The 19,010-nt window shown below is 35.8% G+C and overlaps 1 protein-coding gene across 4 annotated transcripts in view; it reads left to right on the top strand.

Moving 5' to 3' along the window:
• The first annotated feature begins 3,585 nt into the window (after nt 1-3,585).
• Nucleotides 3,586-19,010, top strand: part of mcamb (melanoma cell adhesion molecule b) — a 32,083-nt gene continuing 16,658 nt past the window's right edge. For all 4 annotated transcript variants that reach the window (XM_016479855.1, XM_016479854.1, XM_016479853.1 and 1 more), the window contains exon 1: nt 3,586-3,731. In XM_016479855.1, the coding sequence (XP_016335341.1) occupies nt 3,674-3,731 (58 nt within the window). In that variant the 5' untranslated portion in view covers nt 3,586-3,673. The remainder of the gene's footprint in view (nt 3,732-19,010) is intronic.

The following is a 19,010-nucleotide window of genomic DNA, read 5'->3' as shown; positions in this document are numbered from 1 at the left end:
CCTTTAATGGACTGAAAAGAGAGACATGTATGCACCATATGCTCGTCTAAATTTTGTATTCATCTTGTCTGTAAACATGCTCATATGGCATTTTACAATATAATTTATTAGTAGTAGTACTTTAAAAATTCTTAATTTTTGTGAATACCACAATTATAGGTATTTATTTCTGTATATGTTAAACCCAATTGATGTTATGTTTATAAAATGGGAGCATGGGACTTACACTCCAAACCCAGAATGGGACTTTAGCCACACTTAAAGGAATAGTTCACTCAAAAATGTAGATGAGTTTGTTTCTTCATCCAAACAGATTTGGAGGATTTTAGCATGCCATCACTTGCTCAACAGTGGATCCTCTGCAGTAAATGAGTGCTGTCAGAATGAGAGTCCAAACAGCTGAAAAAAACACAATAATCACAATAATCCAAAACACAACTCCTATCAATCAGTTAACTTCTAGTGATGCAAAAAGCTGTGTTTGTAAGAAATAAATACATCATTAGGTCGTTTTATCTTTGTCGCTTCTGGACAAAATACAAGTCCATCCATAATGCACCTTCCTATTTAACTCTATTTAAACTGTTACTTCTTTTTGTAAACTGTTATTTGAAAAACATGTTTGTGCTTTCTTGAAATAATGCCTTTGGTTTGATATTGTGTTATCTAATGCAGCTTCATTGATACATTTTTAAGTGGACCTATTCTATTCTATTCTATTCTATTCTATTCTATTCTATTCTATTCTATTCTATTCTATTCTATTCTAGTTTATATACTATGGAATGAAGAATGTATTTCTGGAATATAATTTAAACCAAACTAATTGGTAAAACTTTGGTAACTTGAAATGGATCTTATACACAATTTTACTTTGATATATAAAGTTATGCAAAATGTGACTAAATGAATTTGCGTCTCTTGTTTTTTTTTTTTTGTCAGCAGAGCACCACCACACTTTCCTCCAGGTGTGCAAACATTACCTAGCTGTCAACATCATACTTACAAACTACAGCCAGCAACCTATTACTTTGACAAAATACTGCCTTCACTTCATACTGAGCTCTGAAACTAAAAATGAGCATCTCAAAAGGGATTTGACTTGGTGGGTCATGTGAGGGAATAAACCATGTCAAATTGATTCTCGACTTTAGTCCCACAGGAAATCTTCAGCCTATTTTCAAATACATATTCCTTGGTTTGTCTTGTAATTAGTTCTCAGCAGTAGATCACGGATGATCAGATTGCAGGCTCTCCGAATCTGTTTTTCATCCACTAATGGTAGACAGTTCAAATAATGTCAATTTAGAAACTATTTAAAAAGTCAACTAAAAGCCTCATTATCAAGAACAACAGCATTTATAATGACTGTTGATAAATATAGAAAGCACTGATTAAGACTTCAGGCTCCGTCGCCTGAATAAATATCAGGTCAAGCTATTGATCATGTGCTTAGACTGCATGTCAGAAAATATACGTCATATACTTCAGGAGACATGACGTCCCTATACGTCTCTCAGCCAAACAGCAGTAACTAAATGTGTTATCATGAGAAAACAGTCAATATTGTATACTGTACACTGACACTAGAAAGTTTGTGAACCCCTACACTTTCTATGTATTACTGCATACATGTTACCAGCATAGTAGTCAGATCTTCATTAACTAAATAAAGAGAACCCAGTTAAATGATCATTTTATTATTTTCCACTAATTTGTCAAACAAAATGATCCAGAAGTAAATATCTTTGTATCTAAATGTATGTATATATATCTTTGTAAATATATGAACTTCCAGGGTAAATGGAGTCAGCCCTTCTGAAAAACTATATAACTTTTTTTTTTTTTTTTTCTCAAAATTTGGAATATTCTATGAGGCCACAAAGAAACAGGGAAACATCTAAGGATCTACATGCCTCTCTTGCATTGGCTATAGTTTAGTGTTCATGAATCTACCATCAGATTAACTGAAAAAGAACGACAGAATAGCATGAAGGAAGCCAATGCTCACCAAGAAAAACATGGCTTCAATTCCAAAGTTTGCCATTTGGATGAGCCAGAAAAGTTGGAAGAATATTTTGTGGGACCAATGAATTAAAAAATAGAACCTTTTGGTTTAAATGAGAATTTCTGGCTGGTTGTTATTATTGTTGAAAAGCCAGTAATTTTATGTTATGACCAATATGTGATAGATATTCATGTACAATTTAACATGGAATAAAATCTTTAAAATGAAAAATTAATATCATTATTCTATGTTTTTAAATAAATTAAAAATAAAAATAAATTACTCAAATTCTACAAGTAAATTTAGGCATCACAACATTACACTATACAGTACAAAAATGTATATTCATTTTGAGATTTGCTAAACATTAATTTTAACAGTGTTATTAAATTATTGACTTAAAAAAAAGATCTTAAGGGTTAGATCATCTAAATATGAAAATAGGTGAAATAAGCATATGCATAAAATATCAAATCAAGCAATATCCAATATTGGCCAATGTGTATAAATAATAATAAAAAAACTCTAATATTGGTACATATTGTATCAACAGGGGCGTAGCACCAAATTTTGTGCCCCATTCACACAACCAAGGGGGTGGGCCCCTCACAACACAACACCTCATCAATCATATTAATAATAATAATCAGTATATCATTATGGGCCCCCCTTCACCAAGGGCCCCTGTTACTCAGTTTCACTATAACCCCCTGTCCGACGCCAGTGCATATCAATGGTACAATATATATTTTTTTGTATTTTACGTGCTATTTATACGCAGAAACTAACTTTGGCGTGCATACGATACGCATGTGTTTGACGTGCATATAATAAGCAGTTTTGTGTTCATATGACACGCACTTTGTTGGCGTGCATATAATACGCATTTTGGCGTACATATAAATAATACGCACCTACACCACACCCCTAAACCTACCAATTGCGTATCATATGCACGCCAAAGTCCATTTTTGCGTCTAAATAGTACGCCAAATAGAAACAGAAAATCGTGCCATTGAAACGCACATTCATGAGATCGGGTTAATATTGTTCATCCTAAATGAGAAGCTACAGGAGAAAGTCAAGGTTGTCAGTCCTGAAACTGAAGCACAACAGAAAGTCCAACAGCAATAATTCAACCATAAACACACAAGTCTTGAAGCAGAAGATTTTATTTTATTTTTTTACTGTTTTGAAATAGCAAAATCAAAGACCCGAACTTAACCCAACAGAAATGTTGTAGAAGAACTTGAACGAAGAAGTTTATGCAGGGAAGCCTGACAACATCAATTAACTGAAGCAGTGTTTGAAGATGAATGGGGCAAATTCCTTCAGGCTGATGTGATATTTGTGCAGAAATTTCTTAAGCGTTCACAAACTTTATGCGTACGTAGTTTCCAGCAAAACACCTGCATAATACTTATATGATAATAATATGTTCACTTTAAAATGTTCGTAAGTATTATAGCTAAATACCGCGTTTCATGTGCATTGGTGTTGCAGACCGTGTGGCATACAGGGCGCAGCCCACTATAGGCCCCGCCCTCTCATCTCTCCGCACTTCAGGCGCGCTCAGTGCAAACATCTGCCCTCTGATGATCTACAGGAGACTTCAGCTCTCCGGCGCACTCACTCTCCTCGCATCAAATCTCAGATCAGGGAGACATGACCCTCCGTTATATCGCGCTCTTGATCGCGGGACTGAGCGTCCTCACGTGCAAAAGTAAGTCAAAGTTTCAACTGAGCATGACAGAATCAGTTAAATAGTCAACAGGAAAGTTTATGCCAGGAATAGTGTGATGTAAGCTGTGCCGTTCATTCTTGTGCAAAAGTGCAAGATGCTTTCCTCATTCATAAGAAATTAATGAGAACACTGTATATGTAATGCATTTTCATTATAAAGGCTGAGCACAATTCATGCTGCATGTGGGGTGATACATGCTCAACTCTTCAAATACTTACTATGATTGTAATTAATTCTAATGTTTTGTAAAGCAAATTCACTTGTTCTTCAGATCATCAAAAGGTTATACGGTAATTTCGTATAAATGTTAAGTATGTAAACAAATCACAAGGAAGTATTCAAGTACATTTGAACGTAAAAGCCCACACCCCACATGCAGAATAACATTAAAAGAAAGTGAAAATAATTGTGCTTTCAGATATTTCTAAGTAGTCTTTAGTGAGTAGGCTATTCAGTTATTTAGACATTAGCTATTTAAAGGGGCCAAAAAAAGTTACATTACCTTAAATTTAATTATCTTTAAAAGCCACATTATTTAATTAATTAATTTATTATTATTATTATTATTATTATTATTAATAATAATGAACTATTTTCAGTTTTATTTTTCTTTGAACGTTTTAACACTTTCATAATTCTGTAATTTAAAAAAATATTATTTAATTTAGTAGACAAAGACACAAACAGTGTTATAAACACTCTAAATATATTTTTTGAAGTTGTAAATAAAGATTTTTGGAGTACGTTTTACAACAAAATGCTATTTCAGTTTTTCGGCTTCAAATCTTCATGTTTAATTTAATGTGTTGCTTGCTAATACTTTGTAATGATTTGTACTTTTTAATTAAATGTACTAGCAATTTTTGAGTGAAAATTGTTTCAACATCAAATGTTTTTCAGTGTGGGTAAAACAACATTATTGTAGCATTATATATAAGCGAAGGAGCCTGCTGCGTGCTTTTGTTCATTGTCAGGAGATGTTCATGACTGGAGGAGCTTCAGTCAGAACACTGAAAGGAGTTGTATTGAGGACACAGTAGCAGGTTTATATCTTTCTCTTCACAGACCACGGGACCGTGGTTAGATAACATTAGTGTTTTAAAGACTGTTTACCACGAGATGATCTAATTTGTAATGAAGCACTGAATCATAACTTGAGCAGATGTGTTTTGTAATCATGTTGAATATATGATGGAGTGGCCTACTACTTTAGCACATTATTGTATAATTAGACATGAGGATGGACAAGGAAGGAACTGCATTCCCACCAATGGCATTTTCTTTGTTCTGAAGCATCTGTTAACTGACGTGTGAGTTCATAGTCAGCCATTGTTTCCATTCACCTTTTAATCTCCACATCTGTGCTAAACTTCCTCACTGTTTCTTCATTTTTCCTTATTCTTTTGCGTAATTATCCCCTGTTCCGTTGACCACCATTCAGGCTTTTCCTTATTGTACTGACCTCCTGTTTCAGCCCCCTGCTTTTTTCCGTCTCCTTTCCTGCACACCTTTTGAGTTCTGACCTAATCTGTAGTAGCTCAGTACATCCTTCTGCCTTTTTGAGAATATGAGTCACAAACTGCTCTAATCATATAGTTGCTTTATTTTACCGCTTACAGAACTTAGGGTTTTAGTGTCTTTTTGAGTATATACCAGAAACCTTTACCAAATACCAAAAATAGACTCTGGAATGCACTAAAACACTTTTTTTCAGTTCAGGACATTCGTAACAGCTTACATTATTGCTTTTAAATAAAAAAATCAAGGGCCAATATAGATCAGTTGTCTAATATAAATAGATTTGGTCTGTTTTGGTGAATTCGATTTTTATCTGTGTAATGTTATCCAGAACTGTCTCTAGTAATTATAAATGTACAGCACTATTCAGGATGTCTTGCCCATAGTTAGGGCCATTTTAGAGTTACTACAAATTGGCTAAATCCATCACTGAGCAAAAAAAAATAATGCATGAGATAAAATAGAATATATATTCAGAGATGTTTTATAGACAACAATTAATGTAGCCTTTTTTTTTTTTTTAGCAATATTGTTCTCTTTCCCCACAGTCACATTTCTAAAGAGATTAGTTACTACTTTGTATGAACATGTTCATACAACATGTTTTGCAGCTGTCTTGTTTTACTGTGTTGGATTTTGTGGGTTTGAACATGGCCTGTGTAAAGTGCACGCAGTGAACAAAGCTTCTGTGAGTGGAGCCACTTTTATGTGCGTGGTATGAAGACCCTCTCTGAGCCATTGAAAGACTTACAACACTTGGATCTCAACATTTTAGATGATAAAAGAAACAAAGTGCCTTTCTTGACACCATCTAATTAAGGGTTAAAGGCCATTTTCTATCTCAGGATTATGTCAAAGATGATGTGTGTTTACTCTTACAAGGCATGTAGTGAAACAGTAAAGGTCTTTGTATGTAGTTGTACATAATGTATATAATGAAGTAAGCATATTTAAAGCATGCTAGCAGTGCTACTGTTGAAATAGTCTTTAAAGTGTAGCCTATTAAAGTACCCACTTATATAAAACAGCGGTGGAATTAGAGTTAGAATATGTTTAAATTGTTGTTATCACCATCCTAAATCTCTTGAGACTGAAACTGATGCATTTATTTATGCTGGTGGTAGTAAAAGTACGAGTCAACTTGAGACTTGTGTTGCACTACTTGGGAAGAAACAAGTTTCTTCTTAGTATATGTTTTTCTTTTTGTATAAAATATGAAATTGTGAAACAGAATCTACACTAAGAACACAAAAATATTTCTTATTATAATAAATGTTGAAAACAGTTGTGCTGTTTTTGAAAACTGAAACATTTTTAAGGATTTTTTGATAAAAGTTCAAAAGAAACTTGATTCTGATTGGCTCATCGCATTCTTCGCCTTGACCCATGGCACTGTTATCCATTTATCCGGGTAACTGAAACTGGCATTACTTTCATATCTTGTATTACTCGCATCTCTTTTCTCATTCAAACCAACTGGTGCCATCTTACATCTCTCTTATTTATTGTAGAGAAAATGACCTCAGAGATAACATACAATTAAGATTATATAATAATTTTAACTCGAATCGATGTTTCATGTCCCCATATTTATTAATTTTGGTGATTAGCCATGTAATTCACTCCACTTCTACGTCATGATAACCTTGTCTGGGTTTAATAATATATTGCGATAATGATTTACAACTTAAATATAATATGTTTGTTCCAAACTGATAATGTTCCAAACATTATTTGTGAAGTTGAAAAATAAACTGTGGCATAGGAATGACCACTTCAGATATGACCGCACCCTCTGTCTGAGCTTTTTGTGCTTGGATTCCTGGCTTAAAGTCACTTTCCCTTTTCAGAATGAGCACACAGTCAAACCTTGTGCAAGAACCAATCAGAGAGAATCATTCTGAGAGGCTGAAGCACATGCCATGAGTGATAATTGCTGCATGCCTTGCATTCAGTGTGTTATACAGTACAGTGAGTCTGCTGTGTTTGTTGTTGATGAGAGGCATTCTGGGTCTGAGCCCTGATTTATTTGAGTGATGGATAGCAGCTGACCATCCATTAGTGTTCAATCACTGTGCACGACTGAGAGTCATTTCCCCTTCATACTGCTCTCTGTCTTTGCTCAGACCTAGAGCTTCTCCAGTGTAGCCTCTTTGCCACTCTGTTTCCAGGAATAATCTGCATGCTTATAATACCTGGTATATGCATTGCTTTTTTGTTCTGTCCATATCAATCCTCTAAATATCTGTCCTTATAACAGAAGAAGAAACCTGCTCCTGCGTATGATATTCTGTGTCTATCAGTGTTTTATAAATATGTGTCTGGGTAATGCAGTATTGTTGAGATTAGGCTGACAGAATCCAGATCTCTGCTAGCGGAAAAAGCCCTGCACTCTTGTTAAACTATTGCTATAAACTGAAGTTAGGCATGTTTTGAGGAAAAGTCTTCATTGCATTGACAAGTTGCTTTCCCATTATTTTGAAATTATTTTGTTTTGATGAGGAGATGTCATTTATTTTCAGTGTTATTTTTATGTTTAAATATCTATAATAGCTACTAGTAAACTGTCCATAGGTTGAATTCCCTCTCTTTGTCCGACCAATGGCAGCCAGGTTACCCAGGTATAGTATTCTGGAAATCTGTTTAAAAATTTTATTTATTTTTGGTGACATTAATGGCTCAAAATTTAAATACATAGGCCTACATAATGTTGTACTTGCTGTACTTCTGTCAAGAGCATTGATTTATCTAAATACAGTAAGTAAGCAGACTTTATAAACTTTGCCATAGCTTTTAAATCTCAATCTCAAAATGCCTTTTGTAAAGGCATGGTGCTTATCAGTGCGCAAAAGTGTTGACCATTATGCAATACTTTCATTTCCCAGAAGGAGCATGAAACGGCTTCAGAGGGAGTGAGTGCATATGACTGAGTGAGAGAGAGAGAGAGAGAGAGAGGACAGATCAAGATAATTGTGACTTTAAACTCTTTCCTAATAATGGTAGATGGTATATTGAACTCTGTAAGTGACCAGTGAGATCAGAGGCTCCACAATTCTTTTGCAGCTGGATTTATTAATGTTTGTTTCCTTGCAGCTTAGTCATTTCCAAAAAAAAGTGTATATATTTTTCCTATTCATATTCCTCCATCAGATAAGGCACATTTTATAATATTTCAAGCATTGCAAAAGTTTTGAATTTGAAATTAGGTGTATGTGTAAAACTATTGGTTTGTGAAAACATTATATTAAAATTGCATTGTACACTTTAAAGATTTAAAGCAAATGTTAATTACATGATGATCAAGGAAATCAGATATCGTTGGGTTTTTGGGTATCATCATATAAGCTGTGTGTGAAGGATTTTCCCGAATTAAATTTTATCATTAGCAGTTATTAAGGATGTCAAATATAATAATAAATATATAATAAAAAATGCTGATAGTTTTTGATCAGTATGTTTGTTTCCCAAAATCAGTTAATAATTTAAATTAAAATAACTAGAACTAGATAAATAGAAGAAAAAAAAACTATTTGCCAGTGTGCTAAGAAAAAAAACTTTATTCAAGATATATTCTGTAAAACAAATCTGAATATTTAGGCAGTTTATCTTTCAAATGTTATCTTGTTTTAAGGATGTTTACTCAAAAACAAGACACAAATACTGATTAAGAGATTTGTTTGCAGTGCAGCTAAAGCTGTTTAATGTCACCAAACCTGACTTCAGATCTCTGGACATGTTCCCATACTGCTTTCACTCTTCTGCACACGGGTCCCAGCAAACAGCTGCCCACACCTGGCATTCAAACAATCACAGAACGTGCTCAAGTTCAGGTTTCAGACAGCGAGTCCTGCCCACCCCCACAACACCAGCTCTCCTGCTGGGTTACAGCAATGAGCCATATGATTCATTGTGATTGCTCAAACACAGAGTCTGCCAGTGAGTGGCTGTGATATTACCTTTTATGACCAGCACATACTATTTAGTACAGTCAACATTTGGGAATGTGGCTGATAATCACTAATGGTCACGCTCATTATACATAGCTCTGGATCACATAACCTGCAGAGGTTAGTCCTGTAATAGAGACCGTCAATCACTGTCTACTTCGATGAATAGATCAGATGCATTTATTTGATCAAAAATACAGTAAATACTGTAATATTCTGAAATATTATTACAATTTAAAATAGTAGTTTTTATTTGAATTTGTTTTAAAGTATAATGTATTCCTGTGATGGTAAAGCTGAATTTTCAACTGTCATTACGTGTTATCAATGTTGAAAACAGTTGTGCTGCTTACTGTTATTGTGGAAACCATGATACTTTTTCAGGATTTTTTGATAAGTGGAAAGTTCAAAATAACAGTAAAATATCATTGTCTTTACTTTCACTTTTGCTCAATTTAATGCATCCTTGCTGAATAAAAGTATTAATAACAAAAAAAACAATTCTTACTGAACCCAGACTTTGAAACAGTAATGTATAGTACAGTATATATGAATGCATTATATAAATGCATTCTTGTTTGTTTTGTTATAAATATTCATCATTTGAAATTCTATGAAACATTTTAGATGAACGAATAATGAATATAAAGGGAGTAAATTGTCTCAGTCTTTGTTCAATGCACTCTAACTTTGCATTATTAATGATAACCTGACTGAAGACAGATAAAAAAAGGCGGGTACCTTCTGTCATTTCCGTCTCTGAATCTGAAGACACTAACCGTCTTTCAACAAACACTTTGAGAACAAAAGCATTTAAAATCAGTTTAAGACAATTTTAAAGATTAGAGGGTTTAAGAAGCAACTAGTTCCATCTGCAAACCTTTCTTAAAGTGATAGTTCACCCAAAAATGAAAATTCAGACATTAATTACTCACCCTCATGTTGTTCCAAACCCATATGACCTTTGTTCATCTTCAGAACACAAATTAAGATATTTTTGATGAAATCCAAGTGCTTTCTGGCCCTGCATAGACAGCAATGCAAATACTATGTTCAAGGCCCAGAAAGGTAGTAAGGACATTGTTAAAATAATCCATGTGACATCAGTGGTTCAAACTTAATTTTATGAAGCTACGAGAATACTTTTTGTGTGCAAAAAGCACCATTAAATCATGTTATGACTATATTGTACTAGTGTTCTACAAGTCTTCTGAGCAGATTGGACATTGTCCTTTGTGTCCACAAGAAGACAAAGTCATACGGGTCAAATGACAAAAAAAGATGATAACGTAACTTCTTCTTTGGATTCAGTCCAAAAATGATTCCCAGTTTAATTCGTCCTCCAGAACTTTTGCTTTACTTTGGGGACTTGAGATGCATAATGGTTAGAGGAAGAGTACTGTGGTCTGAAGACAGAAATCTTCAATTTACAAAAGTCGGTTGGGCCTGCAGGCCTGCCCGCTGGGAACTCAGAAGGCCTGAATGCGGCTGTTGTTCGGGAGGTCTGGAGGCTGCATCGAGGCCTCAGAGGAACTGCACTCTGCTCAGCTCTGGCCATGTGCCACAGTCTAACTGCTTCTAACATGCTGCAACCCCTGGCTACTTTAACTCAATAAGAACAAATCATGCAAATCAAACTACAGCTTTCCACTTAAGTACATCTAAATGTGCAGCAATATGTATGATTATAATGGTGTATATGAGTATAAAAAGACTCTGAATGCTTATGTGCTGTGGGAAAAATCAAATGTGCAGCAATATGTATGATTATAATGGTGTATATGAGTATAAAAAGACTCTGAATGCTTATGTGCTGTGGGAAAAATCAAATGTGCAGCAATATGTATGATTATAATGGTGTATATGAGTATAAAAAGACTCTGAATGCTTATGTGCTGTGGGAAAAATCAGTTTACAGCTGTTCTGTTTGCTCGACTTACACAATGAATGGGTTACAGTTCATGTGTCTGCAGTGGTTTGTCATTTTAAATGGATCTGAGTTGAATTAATGGATCAAGTTACATCAATATAATGTTTACAGATGTGGGATGAAATCAAATAATTCACGCCACTTAAGTCGGTGGTTTGACACTTGTGGGTGGCGTAGTACTGCAGGGCATGATATGTCATTGTTGTACATCAGTCTTGAGTTTGTTTGGAGTTCATTCAGAATATTTTGTTGGCAAGTAATATTTTAAAATGTATACTTTAGAAATCTAAATATTTTCAGGGCATGGCCGAATGATTTTAAACAGAACTGCAGTGCAGTTTTGCAGAACATCAGTTTGTCAGCATACAAATCCCGAGCCCAAACTATTTTTATGTTGGTAAATCATGTTCTGTTGAATTTGCTGTCTGAGAATCACTGTAAGCTTGGAGCTAGGTTTTAACAGCCTTGGTTTAATGCTTAATATGAAGGCTGCATGGTGGCAGTTAAGTAAACTGGCATTGTGATTGGCCTCATTTTTGTGGTTTTCTGAAACTATTTAGCATTTATGTGCTCTTAAAATAAAGCTCTGGATCATCTTATGCAGGAGATTGGGGTGGAAATTATGAGTTGTGGATAGTAAGGCCAGATTGTCCTCTGAATGGGGGTAGTGTCTTACAATAGCCCTTAAAATGTGAAACACACACAACTGGATATTTAATTGTGTACACAAAGTGTTGCCTGTGTAGGGCTTTCCAATATGATCATGAGAGACTCTACTTTTAGTTTCCATAGTTTGACATTATAATGTTGCTAAACAAAAAGTAGATAGTAGAGTAAAAATAAAAATACACATTGGGTAAAATGATCATTTTTGATTCTGTTGAAAATTTAAGCTAGACCCACATAGCACAAGTGGTTTGGATGAAAATTTGTATCAGTACTTCTCAGTATGGAATGGAAAAACGTTTCTAATCCACATTATAACACATTGCAAAGCATTTTGGAATTGGCCTTTCATCTGTGCAAATGATGTGTGACATGCTAAAATGGGGTCTCTGAGGACTTTTCTAGAAACCATACTGTTCTTTTATGTTTTTATCTATCTTGCTATGCAGTTTTTTAGTGGCATATTTTTAGTCAGGCCATGGACCTCCTAATTAAGTGTCTAGCTGCTGATTTATATGTATTGGATTTTGTTTTATTATTATTTTCTCATGCATTTAGCATTTTATACATTTTGACAAAAAAAATTACAAATTGATAGATTAATTGAGTCTTGATTATTAGTGAAAATCATTATTTTTTACTGAAATAATACACCATGTCATGTCTGTGCGATTGTGTTCATAAACAGTTTCTTAATCTAAGAACCAACTCACACCATTAGTTGAGCCTGAAGTTGACTGCTGTCAGATCACTCAAACAGAGCAATGGTTTAAAGCCACAGTGTTTACACTCTTCTGGGAAATCGGCCTATGAATGGCTTACTTATAGTTGTGCCTCACATTAAACTGGGTAGGAGAAAGTGTTTTAAAAATTACACACTTCAGCTTTAATGGCCACAGCAGTTCTGACATCATCTTGATGAAAGACAGAAATTCTTTTGAAATACGTTTTTATTTGATTAGACACAAGACGGATAAACATATTAGTAAGAAATGGAGATGGCAGTGGTTTAAAAGCAGACAGCTAAGGAGGATTTCAGGCTCAAACACCTTCATAATGTCCACATGAAAAGCTCACGACCTTAAAGAGCTCAGCCATGTGATCTGATTTTGAAACAGATCCCTATCTGTCTCTGACAGCAGGCCAAATATAAGTCAGAAATGTTAATTTATTTGCCTTTTACAGATGTGTTCACTTAAGGCCACATCTGTGATTACTATGTAACTTTTAGTCTATGGCCATTAGCATATCTATATGCTAGCACACTCCTAAAAGTTGATTGAAAATGATTTTTTAGCAATACAATTCAAAGTCTTTCTCTTCTCGGAAAATGGACCAAAATGATGACTCATCCTGTACTACACAATTTTTGTCTAATTAAGTCCTCTATGAGAATGTCCCTGACCCTAATAGCAGCCATTGACTAGCATTAGCACATTGCCAATCATGTTAATAACTAAAGTCTATATTTTTTTTAAATGGACAAACCCTTCCATATGTGGAAATGTTATGTTTCATATAGCAAATGTGTCAACACTGAATCGAAAACTGCATTTATCAAATAATTTAATGGGCTCTTCAGACACAGTAGTGTAATTTATGAGGCTCCCAACCTCGTAACCTCTGTCACAAAGACCCCTCCTTGTTCTCAGCTCAGGATTCATGACCTGAGAAATAGTTTTGTCATAGTGAATCCTTCATATATCCTCATCTGGTGCAGGCGTGCCTAATCTCTGTAGAATGGTGCCTCCTTTCCCACTTGCAAGTGAAACGGACACTTGTGGGGTTAGTGGCTGATGACAGAGCGTGAATTGTGGAGCGTCTGGCTTGCGGGACAGAGGGTGCTCCATAATGGTCATCTTATCCCAGCCATCATACGGCCAAAGATGCCAGGCATTCCTCTGAGACTTCCCTCACTGTTTCCCTGCTCCCCCAACTAGAGTCTTGTGTGTCCCTGGTTCTTCGTCCTGGACTTTTGCCATAAGTGTAAGTCTTCCCCAGTGATACATACCACTCAAATCCCTCTAGATGGTTCTTTACACAACATATCAAATCCTCATCCAACTGGCACCTTCTCACCTTTTTGCTGTAGACCTAAAACCATTAACGTGTTTTCTGAAATTCACAGCTGGCTTCAGAATGATTTCTGATGGATCATGTGACATTGAAGACTGGAGTAATGGCTGTTAAAAACTGAGCTAATGATATTATGCTTGCATCTAAGCTATGATTATTTTCTGTGCGACAAAATGCAGTTTCTAAACTGTTAGATTATTCCATCAGCTGTCATTTGTGTGGGCCATTATGTTGCTGCCCAATTTGTTAGAGCAGGTGAAATGTCTTTGTGGCAGTGCTATAAATGTGAGTTTACTGGTTTAAGTAGCTCGGAGACAGATTTTAATAGTTACTGTAACTTTAAGAAAGACTTTTTTGCCATTATAATAATAAATGCACTGCAAACATGCAAACTTCTGCGAATCAGTGTGCACTTTTTAAGCTAAAAAACTCCTGATCTTCAGTTCAAACACTACATTCATGTCTGTTTTCGATTGTGGACTTCCTTCCATCTTGATGTAGCCCCCGGGGACCTTTTACAGGCTTGCAGGGATCCATTTGCATCCATGAAGTAAAGCAGGTTGTAAACAGCCACTGGCTCATGCTTTGAAGCCCTTCAGCCATTAGCTAGTGAACAGGGATAGATGTTCCTCAGGGAGCTGATGTTGACAAGGAAAGGCAGCTTCTTCTCTTCCTTCATTTCTGCAACTAAATAATTTATGGGGTTTCCTGAAACACCCATTTCTGCTGATCACAAACATCTAAGAAGCCTTTTACGGCCTGTGTGAATGTCTCCTTCTCAGGCAGACAAAACAGCTCACAGTCTTGAGCCAACAGGAATGTGCTGTTTGAATCAATGAACTGCTTGAGATTTATCTTGGCATGTAAATGTGAAAAACTTGAAATGTAATCAATGTCTGATTCAGAGAGTGATGTAATGAACCCTCTGATCATTTTCTTTTTGAGAGATTTGTATAGATCTAGTGACAGTGTAATGAGTTTTTGGGACAAACTGCCAATGATTTATAATTTATGGACATTATGCTTTTCTACTGAGGATGGTTTGGCAAGAGCTCATAGTTTTTCTTCTGATATTGCACTACTGCATTACAATGGGTCACCGATACTTGACTCTCCAGTAGTAAACTGAGGTTTCTGTGTTTAGACAAATGTGGGTCTAATAGATCACACTTAGGAAATACAAGAATGTTTCTGAAAGCAATTTTATATGCAGAATGGGTGTTTCTTCAACTATTGGCACACATTTTGAAATGACAACATTACAGCTGAACTTGAAATGACACACAAATAAAAATATTCTGTTCACAAGTGATATTTACTGCTTTTCCTCATATCACACACGTCTCATATATATTCTCAAGACACCGTTGTCTTCTTGGTAGCCTTAACTTTGGCTAATGTTCTGGCAAGGTTCTCTCAAACACTCTTCTAACATTAATAGGGCATTTGTTCAGTTATAATGAGTAATGACGCTCTCAAAACGTTAGCACAAAAACATTATTAATACATTGTTTATGAAATGTTTCCTGAAACATTTTTGTTGAATGTTTTTGAAGTTTGAAGTTTTTTTTTAAATATTAATACAAGTTTCATGTGGTTTAGGCAATATTCAAAAGTAACTTTCCCATAATGTTTGCAAAATGATAAAATGAAATGTTCCTTTAAAGTTTTCCCTAATGTTCAAATAACCAAGAAAAAGTTTTTTAACATTCAGAAAAACTAGACATTTAGATTGCTCAGAGAACATATTTTTTAATATAAGTCTGATTGTATTCGTCTGAAATAAGAAAGTCATATACACCTATGATGGCTTGAGGGTGAGTAAATCATGGGGTAATTATCATTTTTGGGTGAACTATCCCTTTAAGTAGGCTGATTCAGATGTATTTTATAAAGGGTTCTGTGAGTTTTCTCCCGGTCAGACCAGTTCTCTCTGTGATCTTCTGTTTAGATAATTCTGGCCTCCAGAATATGAGACTTCCAGTTTTTCTATCATCACAACATTCCATTTCTGGAGATTAAAAGATGTTTAACTTAACAAACGTTTTTTATCTTTGAATGCAGTGTATTTAATAGCTATCCCGCATACTTGTGTGTCACATGGTAAATGCCGCTTTTTTGGCACACTGGGAGGCTTGTGATGCAGAACCCAGAATCATGCCCATTTCTAGTGCACCAAAAAAGGAATGGGCCACTCTCTAGTGCTCTGTCACGTCGGGTTACTGGCTATCTTTAGAGCATAGATCTGCTTAACCAATGAGAGATCTCCATCGCGTATCCCATACTTCTCAGGGCAAGTCATCACAATCAGTGCAGCATAAATAATGTCCTGCTGCTGGTTCCCATACCCCAGAAATCAGCAGCTATTTTTGCTGCTATTTTAGCATGATTCGTCCGAGACGTGGGAAAAAGGGACGGAAGGGAAGTGGAGGTTCATGGGAGGATTCTTGGGAAAAATGTCCACAGAGATCATTGCTAATACACACCAGAGATGAAGTCCATTTGTTATGATTGTTGAGTTTTTATGTGTGTGTGTATTTGTGAGCTCAGTCAGATGCTTTTTGCAAACCAAACAGGACTAAGTGCACCGTTTACCCTTTTAAATCTCGGAGGTTGTCGCGGGGGGCGACAGGCTGACGTGCCATGTTGTAGGTCGCTGGTGTGTGTGACACTCTGGGAGTGTGAGACGGAGTTTAACAGCTGCGTTTGTATGTATTATCTCCACTTGAGAGGAATAATAAAACACAGTCCATCTCACAGACAGTACAGTTTTGCAAGGTCACGTCAGCTCCAGCTTAGTCACTGTAAGATTTTGGGCTTATAAATAGTGATTATGTTCTCATTACTTTAACTCCGCCATAAAACTGCTGTAAAGATCTTGCGATAACATCAAAGCTTTGTATCACATTTGGCTCAGTCTGCTCTTCTGAAGGCATTCCAACAGTCTGTCCATGTCATTCAGCAGCCTGGACTGAAGTATAGGAACTCCACTCTAAACCCATTAAAGCCTTTTAAAAGAAACTCTGAACCTCAGGTCTGGGCAATAATTAGCTAGGAAGAAGTGCTTGCCGTTTGTGCTTTAATAGAGAGTCCTACTTATCTCCATAGCACACCTGCTGTTACTGGTGAGGATGCATATACGTAGACAGACCTGACTTTCATGAAAATGATAAAAGGCTTAAAGACTGCTTTTAAGTGTTGTCCAAGAGATAAGCTCAGTTTTTCTAGGCTAGCCTGAATGCTGGACCCATGAATTTAAACTAGCAGTGGCTGTCTCATTCAGAATAGTGCCTAAGACTGGAAGTGTGTCTCAAATGATTGAACAATGAAAGGGGGTTTGCTATTTCTAATGTGCATTTTTTTGGATAATAGTTTAAAAAAATCCTTTCACAACAAACTTTTCCAAAAAGTTGCCATTGTATTATTTTTATTAATGTACCAGTAACACATTTTAGGGTCATAAATGTAGCTAATAATAATAATAATAATAATAATAATAATACAATTAATTAAAACATATTTCTAAGGACCGTTACTCAATTATAAGATTTTTAAATCCATATCATTCATAGAAAACAACATTATTTTTAAAAACTCTGCACTTTTGTTTTTGTAATTTTATTTTGATAACATTTGAATAAAATATTAATTTGTTTATGTTTTATGGATTAAATTCAATAATAATAACAACAACAACAGTTCATTAAAACTTGTTTTAGATACATACATATTAAAATCTTAAAGGTGCAATAGGTGATCGTCTTCAGAAACTTTTTTTGTTATGCTGGTTGAAAGTCTCTTCACATCCCTATAGCAATCATTAAGTTAAGTAGTCTAAATGTATTTATCTGTATTTATATATTCTGTGGAAAGTGTAGGACAAAGAAATGTTCATCCAATCAAAACGTTCGGTCTGAGCATTTTAATTAGCTTTCCAACCTGCCTGTCAACGTATGTATTAGCATACCTCTGTGCACCGCTTCGCGCAGACAGGATACGTCATCAGCGCGTTCACGCACATGCTGTGAAGCGAGAATGGCAGACAAACATCAACAACCCGATCTTCCTTCATGGTATTGTTGTACTTTTAAAGTTTTCTCACCGGTGAATGACACATGATGTAGCCCAGCGGTTCCCAATTCCAATCCTCGCGCCTCCCGCTCTGCATATTTTGCATGTCTCGCTTAGTTAACACACCCGATTCAGATAACCAGCTCGTTAGAAGTGAGCTACGTGCATGAACTGTGTTTCCGATCGTTATGATCCCTACACAGTGTTCATTGCTCCCTACTCCCTGAGCAGGGGAAATCCGTTGACGTTTACTTCACTTCGGAACATGGACTGGAATTGGGAACCGCTGATGTAGCCTATTGTAGTAATGTTGTCTCTGGTATTCTGATCTGTGAGTGTGTATGCATTCAGGGGGCATGGCTTTGGACGGCGATTGCAGGGAGGGTGGGACGTTCGCTTTCAGTGCTATCAGGCTAAAGTTAGCATTTTCCAAGATCTCCTACTGCACCTTTAATTTATAAAAATATATAAAAACCTCAGCCGTGCAGTACTTAGTTTTTGATATTTTGTTTCATGTGTCTATTTTTTGTTCAAATTGTAATCATTTTATCAGTATAATATGTTGCTATAATTGCATCGGCCTACTTTGAAGTGCTGTATTTTTTAGTAATGAATGCCCGTGTCTTTGGGCCATTGCATGTAAGCACACTGGCATGATATGGAACCTTTTCATAGTGTAAATCACACCTGATACACTGCTGTTTTACCTATTCTTAGATGTGATAAAGCAGGACATGTCAGCTAACACTTGTATTTGCTCCATGAAGTAATGTACAAGGAAATATTCTCTATTAGCACAGTCATTCTCCTGTCTGTTGTCCCATAACAGAAGTCATCGCCCTTGGCAGCAGAATCTCAACTAGCACTAGATAATCTGCAGGGCCAAATAAACAACCCTAATAAAACAACTTGTGCAGCATTAGGTATTAAACAAACATCTGTGTGATTTGTGAAGAAAACAAAATGAATCAGAGGATGTGGTAGCTTATACTGCAGAGCTGCTGTAGGCCGCCAGCGTTTGTTTATGCTGTAACTCTGTGGAACGTCCTA

This window comes from Sinocyclocheilus anshuiensis, unplaced genomic scaffold (genome assembly GCF_001515605.1).
Source record: "Sinocyclocheilus anshuiensis isolate Anshui unplaced genomic scaffold, SAMN03320099.WGS_v1.1 scaffold2925, whole genome shotgun sequence".
Classification (NCBI taxonomy): domain Eukaryota; kingdom Metazoa; phylum Chordata; class Actinopteri; order Cypriniformes; family Cyprinidae; genus Sinocyclocheilus; species Sinocyclocheilus anshuiensis.
The sequence above is the reverse complement of the archived record's forward strand: the minus strand, read 5'-3'. Positions and strand labels throughout refer to the sequence as shown.